Genomic DNA, 12,519 nt, shown 5'->3' on the forward strand with positions numbered 1-12,519 from the left:
AGCATGGCAGTGCGCCTTTACTGTACTAAGGCTATAATCCCCCAAAGTTCGCCAGCTCCCTGAGGCATCGCTTAAGGCAGCACTTTCTCCCTTGTGCCATACATCCCCTGGCACGATGGTGTTACACCTCGGGATAAGGGAGCGCAGTAGTTAGTTGCATAACCACGAATCTTACCTCATAACGAGTCAGTAGAGATGCAGCGATCTGTGATTTGCTAATCGATTGTGATGAGTGTGTGTATTTTTTTGTGTATGTGTGTCTGTGCCATGTGAAATTGTCAAATCTACAGTAATGACCTAGCTGCTGCTCCCATGCCAAATTCTCAGTTAATCCACGGTTGTTTATTCATACCTGTTCTATTTTTTTACATAGGACGTCAACTATCAGCTATTGGGACGTGCCATGTCGGGATTGAGAACATCCTTATGTATCCGCACATACACAAATACATATAATACGTATATTGTGTTATTTCGCTTTTTCTACTATCTGTCTTCCTTTTCCCCGGTAAGAATTCGCATTGTTCTTCGGCTATCTCTGGGAGTAGAAAGTTCTTTCGCTGCTCATTGATTATTTATGGCAGGATTTACTTGCATGTGGAATAAAGGAAATGGTTCTATCATTGCTACATACGGTGACTGATCCTTTCTTAAGGATAGGGATAAACGTTGATTCGCACCAATCATCAGGCCATTCACCTGTGACCCATATCTAGTATTACATCTATGCCAATCTCGCCCACTGCTTTCAGAGTCTCTGCTGGTATGTAATCTTATCCCTGTGGTTTTTTTGTTTCTTAGTTGGTTGACTGCCTTCTCTACTTCTGCTCGTAAAATGATCGGTTCTGTCTCTTTGATTGGCATGTTTCTTGCGTTTTGAGAGATGCATCTTTCGAAGTGTCTTTGTATAATTATGATCAATAGTTTCTCCAGATTTCTGCAATACTCTCTATGTCGGCTTTTACTTTTTCGTTATGCTCTTGAATGGCTTCCACTCTCAGACCAAATATTTAACTTTTTTAAATAGTTCCTGATGCTTTGCATGTTGATCCAGTTCTTGACACACGTTATTTATATGATTATTTTTATCTCTGATACACATGCATTTTATTTTCCTGCTTATTTACTCAAGTTAGTTGATATGTATTACACAGTATATACTTTTTTTGTTTCCAAGGAAAGAATAAAAAAAAACAGATGCAACAAGAACACAATTTCAGAAGAGAATGTAGTTAGCTTCTCAAATATTTGTATATTTTATCCTAATATTGTTCTGAAGCTATTTTCTTGTGGCATTTTAAATTAATTAATATTTAAATGGGAATAAGCCACAATTAAAGGTTAAAATACATTTATTGACGTTTCAATTTCCACTTCGGAAATCGTTCTCAAAAAACAAACATTAGTAAATTAAACAAATTTTGTTTTTGTTACTTAGTGAAAAATTCTTCTAATAATTTAATTTTATCTGACTCATCTATATTGACAATTCAGACATACATTATACATTTTAAAGTAGACGACTTTAAAATGATATTGCCAATATTGTTGAGTTGCGTTCCTGGGACGACTTTACTTATAAGATAGTTCATTCGATTACATGAAATCAACTTTAACGTGAGAATATCCGTCAGAAAAAATCATAACATGTAATTCGTCTTTAAAAAGACAAATACATGCCATGATGACAGTAAAATTCTCCCGTTAGTGATTCCATAGTAAATTATGAGGGAAAAACCAGGAAAAAAAAACCTCAATCCTATATTAAAAATAGAGAATTTGATAGATCTCAAATATGTAAACATGCATGGGATAATGAACATAGGGTTCAATGGAATGATTCAAATATAGTCCTAAAAGAAACTGATGGTAAAAAGAGAAAAATCAAAGAAGCGGCTCTAATTACGCTAAATGAGACCAATTGCGTCGCGAATTCCTCGGCAGAATGTAGTAGGATCTGGTTACCCATATTGAAAGAGGAAGTTATTAAAAGGAAAATACCAGTATTGGTAAGTCAGTAACATATAGAGAATGCATCATTTATATTTTTTAAATAACAAACATATAAAATCGGAATTTGGTATTTATTGAAGGTAAACTAAATGCAAGATCAAATACTTACCATGTCGGGATAGTATTATGAGGTTTTTTTTTCCTGGTTTTTCCCTCATAATTTACTATAGAATCACTAACGGGAGAATTTTACTGTCATCATGGCATGTATTTGTCTTTTTAAAGACGAATTACATGTTATGATTTTTTCTGACGGATATTCTCACGTTAAAGTTGATTTCATGTAATCGAATGAACTATCTTATAAGTAAAGTCGTCCCAGGAACGCAACTCAACAATATTGGCAATATCATTTTAAAGTGGTCTACTTTAAAATGTATAATGTATGTCTGAATTGTCAATATAGATGAGTCAGATAAAATTAAATTATTAGAAGAATTTTTCACTAAGTAACAAAAACAAAATTTGTTTAATTTACTAATGTTTGTGTTTTGAGAACGATTTCCGAAGTGGAAATTGAAACGTCAATAAATGTATTTTAACCTTTAATTGTGGCTTATTCCCATTTAAATATTAATTTTATTTTATCCTGTTTTCATATGTAACACTATTTGCTCCTGTTTTTCTATCATTGCCGATTTAATACAATAGTTGATTTTGGCCCATAAATAAAACGTCAAATGAACTATAAACAATTTATTTAACAATACAATTAAAAAAAAACTATTTTTTTAAATTCTGCAATTTTGGAGCGGAAAGTTTCACTTTTCCCGGTATGTTTCTAGCAAGTTGTTCATCTTTAACAGCTTTAAGTATATCCTTCTCCCTTTGAGTTATCGAGCGATCCTTTAGGAACATGGCTACAGCTGTACGAGCGGCTTTTCCTCGTTTCGCCGTACCTGGTGTTAATTTGACTTTGAACCTTAAAAAAAATAAAAATTTTACCAAATCAAAAACACCAAAATCTTAACTACACGTTCAAACACTGTTTTTGGTACAATTATACAATTAAAATATTACAAAATTACAAATAAAATAAATATTAAAATGTACAACCAATTTTAATGGTTATACCATTTTTCAAAGTAAAAACGTTGCACGTCACAATTTATATAAAGTGACGTCACTTATATTTAAAATTTCCAGAACGTCAACCTTAGAGTTCAAATTTTCCTAACACAGCTAATAATACGAAAGCCATACGGAACTGCTCGATCTTTCATAGGCGTCAACATGGTATAATAATCAGAAAAATCAGAAAAATGTAATCATCATTAAATTGGGAATTTTAGAATTATATTGATTAAATAACCAAAAACATTTGTTATTATTAATAATATAAATTTTATGAAATAACTCTTTAAGTCTAATATTCCACAAAATAATAATTTTAATTAAATATATTAACTGATACGGGAATACTTCAAATTTTAATGACAGTTCAGCGTGTGGCAACATTTTTTAAAGTGTTGCCACTGTCCTACACAATTTGATCATAATATATTATATATTAATAAATTGTATTTATAAATACATATTAAATTTAGGTTAATAGCTTTAAAAACTAATTATTGTTGTGTATTGTGATTGTGCTATGCCAAAACAACTGAATAGTCTGTAGAAAGATAATAAGCTTTCATATAAGATAGCTTCGTAATCTACGTGAATGGTGCGGGTGTAGTTCGATTGAACTTTTTAGGCGCGCTGCTAACAAAGTCGCAGTGGCCATGATGATTTCCAATCTCCGCTAGGAGTGGCACGGGAAGAAGAAGAAGATAAGATAGATTATTTTGAACAAGAAATAATGGCGGGTCGTTTTTACTATTAATGCTCTAAAAGAGGTAAGTTTAAAATTTAGAATATATAATTTTGTATTAAAATGTTTTCTTATGTATTTTAGTGTGTTGCAGTAGTCTTAAAACTAAGTGTATTTTCTGTTAATATAACAGTTTGACAAATAGTTGATATTTTAAAAATTCCTCACTTACTAACTATTCTGAAGTTTTGGCAACGCTGTGGGGTTCTGACGTCGTAAATCTTGAATGACATGCAAGCATTTTTATATGAAAAATACTATATATTCATAAGCAGAATATAAGAATATATTATGTAGGAGCCAGATAACAAGAAAGCATTAGATCAGCAGCACTGCAGACTCGTACAAATATTTTTGTGATGGAATGTTACCAACATCTGTTTGTCTATAGGATTCATAATTATTATTTTTTTTTCGTACCGTAAAGAAAAAAAATTTGTTGTAAGATTAAATTATAACAAATTTCAAGTGGAACAATTAGCTTAAAATTATAATATACGTACTTATAGTTTGATAGAGTATTGTAAGGTGCTATGACAGGAACTGCAAATAATAATTCATCTTCCGCCACAGGTACTCCAGTTAGAGCATCGATCATATCTGTGTCAGCTTGAACTACCGTTTCGTCGTCGTCTATATCTTCATTGGGTTCCTTCGGTGTGAAGTTTTTAGGTCCTCTTTGAGCTTGTTTCTTAATCTTTTCTATAGCTTCTTTATTTTTCTTCGTTTTCTTTGTTTCTTTAATATCTTTGCCCATACCTGAAGACTAAATCATCTTAATGAGTAACATATTTTTATATTTATCATAGAAAATATTCAATAAATTCTCAGAGATTTAATAAGTAACCTTAACATAAAAAATATACTCAACAAAATTAAATCAATTTTCACTTCATCCTCCCACCTTTTCCGTGGCCTTCCTTTTGATTTTGCGTCCTGGATTTTACTATCTATGGCTCTTTTCGGCAACCTTTCGGAGTCCATTTTTACTACATGACCAACTCTTTGAACAGTTGGTAGAGTTCATGGTTGTACCTGGATCTCCATACTCCGTTTTCGTTATTAGGTCCAAATATCTTTCTTATGACTTTTCATTCAAAGACTTCCAGCTTTCTTTTTTACATTTCCTGTCATTACGCATCTTCCGCATCCATCGTACTATTGGTCTGATAATAGTTTTGTAAACACTGATTTTCTAGTCGGATATATTTGGGGATGTTAAAGCTATGCAATATATGATAAAACTTGTGTCTATTGATTGAGTTTAATTGAGATTAATTTGCCAGTGACTCATACCAGATATCTTTTGGTGATTTGAATGAAGATGTTTATTATTTTAGAGACGTTTTCCGAGTCCATGAGAGCAGCCCAAAATCGCAAGAGATGGAGAGAATTGACAGCCCGCATTGTAGGAAATCACGATCCTCAGCAATGAGGAAACGACAAGAGAGAGTTTATTATTCGGACCGTGCAAGTTCGGAAGAGCGACACCTGGTGTCGTAAATTAGCAAAATTTACTGCACTTTCATGTTAGATCGAGGTTACCGGATAAATGTCAAGGACGTAGCCCCAGAAAAGAATAAGAAGAAAAAGTAAGATTGAGGTTATGTCGGTATGTTATTAAAAGGTAAATGTTGTATGTAGTGTAAATACAAATAAATATATTATTAAATTACAGCATTACTGTTAATATGGATGCAATAAATTTTTTCAGGGGAGACAAAAAACTTTTGGAAATTTTTGTTTTAGCAAATAGAAAAAACCAAGAAAGATGTTTATTATTCGGACCGTGCAAGTTCGGAAGAGCGACACCTGGTGTCGTATAAGATGTTTATTATTCGGACCGTGCAAGTTCGGAAGATGTTTATTATTCGGACCGTGCAAGTTCGGAAGAGCGACACCTGGTGTCGTAAATTAGCAAAATTTACTGCACTTTCATGTTAGATCGAGGTTACCGGATAAATGTCAAGGACGTAGCCCCAGAAAAGAATAAGAAGAAAAAGTAAGATTGAGGTTATGTCGGTATATTATTAAAAGGTAAATGTTGTATGTAGTGTAAATACAAATAAATATATTATTAAATTACAGCATTACTGTTAATATGGATGCAATAAATTTTTTCAGGAGAGACAAAAAACTTTTGGAAATTTTTGATTTAGCAAATAGAAAAAACCAAGAAAGATGTTTATTATTCGGACCGTGCAAGTTCGGAAGAGCGACACCTGGTGTCGTATAAGATGTTTATTATTCGGACCGTGCAAGTTCGGAAGATGTTTATTATTCGGACCGTGCAAGTTCGGAAGAGCGACACCTGGTGTCGTAAATTAGCAAAATTTACTGCACTTTCATGTTAGATCGAGGTTACCGGATAAATGTAAAGGACGTAGCCCCAGAAAAGAATAAGAAGAAAAAGTAAGATTGAGGTTATGTCGGTATGTTATTAAAAGGTAAATGTTGTATGTAGTGTAAATACAAATAAATATATTATTAAATTACAGCATTACTGTTAATATGGATGCAATAAATTTTTTCAGGGGAGACAAAAAACTTTTGGAAATTTTTGTTTTAGCAAATAGAAAAAACCAAGATATACATTTGTGTAGATATAACAAATTTGACATTTGAAAATATTTTATCTAATTAAAGTTATTTGATCTTGTTTTAATGGCATAGATATTAATCATTCAATCAGTCACAATCAGATTATAGTGTAATTATTGAGTAACTGACTTGTTACTTAGCTCAGTAAACTTATTTATTCCTCGCATAAACGAACAAAGCTTTAAAATAATGCATAAATTAGCAGGTTAAGCCCATGATATCATCATATTGGTTTGAACAATTAATTCTTTTCCTGTAAACTTTTGGACAGCGAATATATCTTATGCATCTTCAGAAAAACTTGAACTTGATGCATTTTTGTAAACTTCAAAAAAATAAAATTTAAACATTAAACTTGATTTTTGGGTTAAAGTGAACTCTAAGTAAGTGTTATGAAACTAAAATTTACACTTAAAAGTGAACTTTTATTTATTATTTATTTCAAACTGACTTTAAAATCGGGCACAAGAATAATGCATAATTTAGGTTATGTTACTTATGCTTTTGTATGATATAAATCCACTTTTCTCTTTGTAGTAATTTGTGTTTCGAAATTGGAAACGAATAAAACTTAAATTGACAATTTTTTGTTGTATTTTTACAATTTATAACACAGTATTTACTAAATCTCATTTTCTTCATTGACACAAGGTGTAAATAAACACGAATATGAAATATGACAATTTGAGAATTGACAATATGAATTTATGAAATCTATGAAATGTGCAGTAAAAAATGCAAGATTTCTCCACTACTCGCGCACGATCGTTTCTCGTATCACATCCAAGTACTTGCACGTCGCCAATACATGGGGTTGGAGAGAACTTAGTTCAATGGCTACTACTTTGGGGTAGTCTACCACTGACTAATAATACTGACTCATGTTGTAGGACAGGGTATCAAAGATTTAAGCATTTTTTACACCGAAACATGCAAATATTCTTCATAAACAAAACGTGGGAAGGAAACATAAATATAGACTATGCAAAAGTACAGTAGCTCTGAAATATTTTTTAACATTGAAAATAAGATAACATTCTAAAATTTTGAATATTGTCATTGTCAAGTTTTGAATATGTTGTGGACGTCAATGTTGTATTCCCACGATTTGTTTAGAATTTGTTTCACTGTGAATAGATGGTCAGTGATAGATCTTCCTTGTCAAAAACCCCCGTGATATTGCCCGAAATTATTTTCAGTTAATTGTTGGAGTCATTTGTTAATGTAGTATATAAGTAAAAACTTTGTACGCAGTGAACAAGCGGGTTATGTTGCGATACTTTTCACATTTCAGTTCATTACCTTTTTATAGATTGGTCATAAAATCCCGTTTTCTCAGTAGTTAGGGATCTTTTCACCATTACAAATCTTGTTTATGATATATGTATTTGTCCTACTAGACTCGCCACGTAACTTACACAGGGCGTTTTATTAATAATTGGAAATATTTTAGCTGTGCTCAAAATATTAAGATTTAACCCAAATCACATAACTAAAATATGGCTCCTAGTGAGTTACAGGATGTTTTATTTAAAAATTTATAAACTATTTGACATATCCTCGTCATACTTGGCAGGAAGTATAGGTACTGTACACCCTACTAAATTATGTTAAATAAACTTTCTTGCTACTACCAGAGGCGTATAGCAGATGAAAGAGAAAAGTTGACCCTTCCAAAATTCTACGTCACTGGCGGAATTGCTATTTTTGGGCAATTTTTAGATTCTCCAATACTTTCTATGTAAATACTATACTCTTCATTCGTAACGATAAAGTTATTATTTTTTGAAATATTTGAAGTTAAAAATGAAGCGGCACAGATATTTTCATTAATCTAATAATTATGTCGGTGTTTTGGGTCATAGGATTGCATTTATTACTCAAATGAAATTTTAATCGCTACTAACAAAAAAACATAATTGTATTTGTGAAATTTCTTGAAACGAATTGATGAATTCAACATTTAATAACAAATTGTGGTTCTATAGAGAACCATTTTGTTATAATTTGTTATAATATAAACATTTGAAATAAACCTTTTATAACAAATGTTGAATGTGACGCCGATTCACCTCAATAAGCTTATCAATTCTTTCTTTAAATTATATGTTTGGCTGATTGGCAATATAATAAGCGGAATTTACTATTTGCTGCCATAACGCTTGAGATTATTTAATTCTTGTGAGTATACCAGTGATTTCATATGCCCCCAGAAATAAAAAGCTAAGGGATTATATTCGGGTGTTCTAGGCGGCCACGAAATTTCACTAACTCTACCAACAATCCAATTATAAGAAATTGCTGATCTAGATAGTTCTGTACTATTAAAGAGCAATGAGCCATCCTGCATGAACCACACATCTCGTCTTCGATTAAGTGGCAATTCCCCTACATCGTCGAAAAGGGTAGTTTGTAGAAACTCTAAATACGAGTTACCATTCAAATTTGCTCGTAATTCATAAGAACCTAATAAACTATCTCTAAATATACCGCATCATAATATATTCATCTTAAATTCATGTTGAAAATGTGATTCTGAAAATAGATGGGGATTTTTAATATCCCAATTGTGACTGTTTCTCCAGTTACATACTCCTCCGCGTGTAAATTTAGCCTAAAAATATTACTGAAAGCTTGGCGATTCGGTTAAAATTTGTCTGGATACATTTCTCGATATCTTCGTGTAGCAGCAAGACAGGAATAATTTTCTTATACATAAAAACAGAGCATATCTCGCATTTTAAGATTAGTAAAATTGTTATGCCGCAGCAATTTCACTTACTCAGCTTTTTAAAATTTACAGCAATCAGAATATTTAGTGACAGTAACAACCGCTGCGAAACAATGGCCAATGGGATTCTTTCAGGTTGGAGTAAAATATTCATTTAATTATCATTTTTTTTATGTTGACATATTAAAGTTTTAATTAAAGTAATTTGCGTATTGAGTTTATTTAAATTATTTAAATACTGCAATATGTTTTAAGTGTAAGATTATTGATGAGAACATGTGTCACCATCTGTTTTTTTTTTAATTAATATGTATTTGTTCATAAATTTCTTTCTGGAGTATTAATAATCAATTTTTCGAGTATAATCAATCTTTTAAAAAATGTTATTGAATATGTTATATATTTTTTTACAGCTTATGGGTAAATATGTGGATTTCCATGATTTTTGATAATTTGCTGATATGTTTTTTAACATGTTTCCTTGATATATTTGGGATAAATGTTTGTTTAATTTATTTAATCTTGTGTTCCTTTATGAGTTTCAAGTTAAACTCATTGGCGCCCATTTTGTTTTGCAGTTTAACTGTATTCCGAGTTTCTTGTTTTTCTTTGTCAAACTGTTACATTTTGTTACCTAATTATTATCTATCATTTACTTATCTATCTTTGGTCTACACTTTTCGACCATCTATATCCTTACCCACCCCAATAAAGCCCCCAAACTGAGCAACGTGGTCTTCGTTAAGTATTGGTGGACGATACGCTTTTTATTATCTACTTTTGTCAATTTTTCGCCACAATTTCTGTTAGTACGATCTTGATATCATTTCTAGGTGAGCTGTCATATCGTCCCTTGAGAGCAGAACTATTCTATGTCCAAAATTTCATTTTGTGGGATTTTACGCCGAACGTATCCATTAAAACATGCTTGATTTGCCGCAGAAGTAGTCCAAGTCCAAGTGGGAGGAGAGACCAGTAATATTACATCCTATTAACTAGTTTATGTGTTAAAGCGTTGTCAGTTCAGTGAAGAAGTATGTTATGTACGATCTTGATATCATTTCTAGGTGAGCTGTTCATAATATATACTTCTTGTAGCTGTTCGTAGATTTCTTCTTTTATTTCTATGTTATGTTCTTCTGTTGGGCATTGTATGTTAAAGATTGAGAGGTTAAAGAATTTTGTTTTATTCTTAGTTTACATATTCTCTCATTCACTGCCTTAAAATCTTCTTCCTCTTCCTCTTTATAAGCAATTCTGCTTGTTCATAGGCGGATTAATATCTCTATGGAAGGTTGTCACTAGTGATGGGAAGACCTGGTTCGTTTCGGTGACCCGGGTCTTCCAGGTCATTCATTAAAATGATCCGTTCATAAAGATCCGTTCATATGAACGACTAATTAAATTTGTTGTGTAAAGGTCAAGTGTGTTGAGTTTAATATTGATATATTTGTGAATCTTTCTGAGAGTATATGAATTAATGATAATGCAGGACCCGTTCATAGAGATTCGTTCATTAGAACGACTTTAATTATATTGTTGTTTACGTGTAGAATTCGATATTGTTACTATAAATTTAAGAATGAAATATAGTTTAAGGCTGAAATTAAGATTTTTATTTCTCAAATCATCTTCAGAAATCATTAAAATATAAAAAAAAATGCTTGAAAAAGTTAAGTAAAATTACAAATTCCATATTGTTATGTTCATGAATGAATGATAATGCAACAATTAAAATGGATTTTATTTTCTACAAATTTATAAACAGAACTATTACGGGACTATTGACTCGACAATTCGAATGTATATAATTTCTGAAATTGAAATCAGGGTTTGAACGAACCTTTGCGGTTCGCGGTTCATGCATTAATTTGACCTAGCAACGTGTCGCGATCACACAGTTCGTTTCGTATACACTAGACAGCGTCAGTTATAGGCATGATTCATAGGGTCATTCGAACGATAGGGTCACAGAATGTGATTGTATCAATCACGGGTCTTCGAAAAGATCAGATCTTTGTGAACGGACCGTTCGTGACCTTCTCATCACTAGTTTTCACTCCATCTTTTTCGCGGTCGTCCGATACTTCTGCCGATTGGTGACTTATCTCTTGCTATTTTGATGACACCGGTCTCTTCCATTCTGCTTATAAGGTAATTCCATTATTTTTTTCTATTTTGTGTCCATTCATTTATGAATTGTACATTACATTTTTTTTTTCTTAAAATCTATACGTATAAAATAGTCGTATACATTATTTCTTTTTATGTTCAAGCTATGCAATCATCAATGCTATTTCTACGTTGTCACAGTACAACCAACTGCTTAGAAAGTCCCAAAATAATGCTAACAATAATTTTGGAACTACTTTAATTAGTATTACTTATACACGTAATTAAAATAGTTTCAATAAAACCAATAAACAATTTAACTTTGGTTTAGTATGTGCAAATGATAGTTAAAAATTGTTGGTATTATTTCCAAAGCTGTCATGTTTAATTTTAAAATTATTATATGTCATAAAAAAACATAAGGCATTATTTGTCATTATCGAATTACTAATAGTCACAATAAATAAAAAATCATTACCTGCAAAATTTCCATTCGCAGCTTTCGTTCTTCGTCGTCTTGGTCTTTATATTTTTCTTTGATTTTCTTTAATTTTCCCTTCTGACCCCTCTTAACTTGTTTATTATCTGCTTTCGTGTCAACTAAAACTTGCTTATCCACATTATAGTTCACTTTATTTTTCTTACAACTTACCTTTTTCCTCTTTTTGCGGTTTCTTATTTTTTGATTCGCTACTACCTCTACTTCTCGTTTGGTTTTGTTTTATCACAACTGGTTTGTTATCACCCAAGTACACAATATTCTCCTCGTTTGGTTCTTCCTCCATATTTCTCGATGTCTGTGTGATCAGATTCCTAAAAATAAAACATAAATAATATCTTCAATATTTGAGAAATTATAGTATAACCGATATTAACCTACGAAGAACATATGTACATGCAGCATATTGAGCAAATATCGCGTTTTTCGTTACAATTTAAAATATCTCCAATACTATTAAATATAGTCATAGGAGATACTTGAATTAAATTACAATGACTTTAGTTGATGATGGTGATATAAAATACACGATGAAGCAATTAAAAATACTGAACAAATAACGAATTTGTGTTTTGACTGCCCGTATCAATCATATTTTTATTTATGTGACAATTATTAAAAACTATGACTACAACAGGTCGTGGCTTTTGTACCACTTTTCAATTATATATTCGCTCCGTGCGTGACCATGGTAGGGGTACCTTGAAACGATGCCAGCGTGCGTAGCGGCGAAATATGACAAAATTG

General features: G+C 31.7%; 1 protein-coding gene across 1 annotated transcript in view; it reads right to left on the reverse strand.

The window, feature by feature from the left end:
• Positions 1 to 2,696: 2,696 nt before the first annotated feature.
• Positions 2,697 to 12,519, reverse strand: part of Clbn (Nuclear export mediator factor NEMF homolog Clbn) — a 29,274-nt gene continuing 19,451 nt past the window's right edge. The window contains exons 11-14 of the mRNA XM_072532582.1: positions 11,926 to 12,086; positions 11,752 to 11,873; positions 4,333 to 4,595; positions 2,697 to 2,935 (exon numbers count right to left, since the gene is read on the reverse strand). Of these exons, the coding sequence (XP_072388683.1) occupies positions 2,737 to 2,935; positions 4,333 to 4,595; positions 11,752 to 11,873; positions 11,926 to 12,086 (745 nt within the window). The 3' untranslated portion in view covers positions 2,697 to 2,736. The remainder of the gene's footprint in view (positions 2,936 to 4,332; positions 4,596 to 11,751; positions 11,874 to 11,925; positions 12,087 to 12,519) is intronic.

This window comes from Diabrotica undecimpunctata, chromosome 5 (assembly GCF_040954645.1).
Source record: "Diabrotica undecimpunctata isolate CICGRU chromosome 5, icDiaUnde3, whole genome shotgun sequence".
NCBI lineage: Eukaryota > Metazoa > Arthropoda > Insecta > Coleoptera > Chrysomelidae > Diabrotica > Diabrotica undecimpunctata.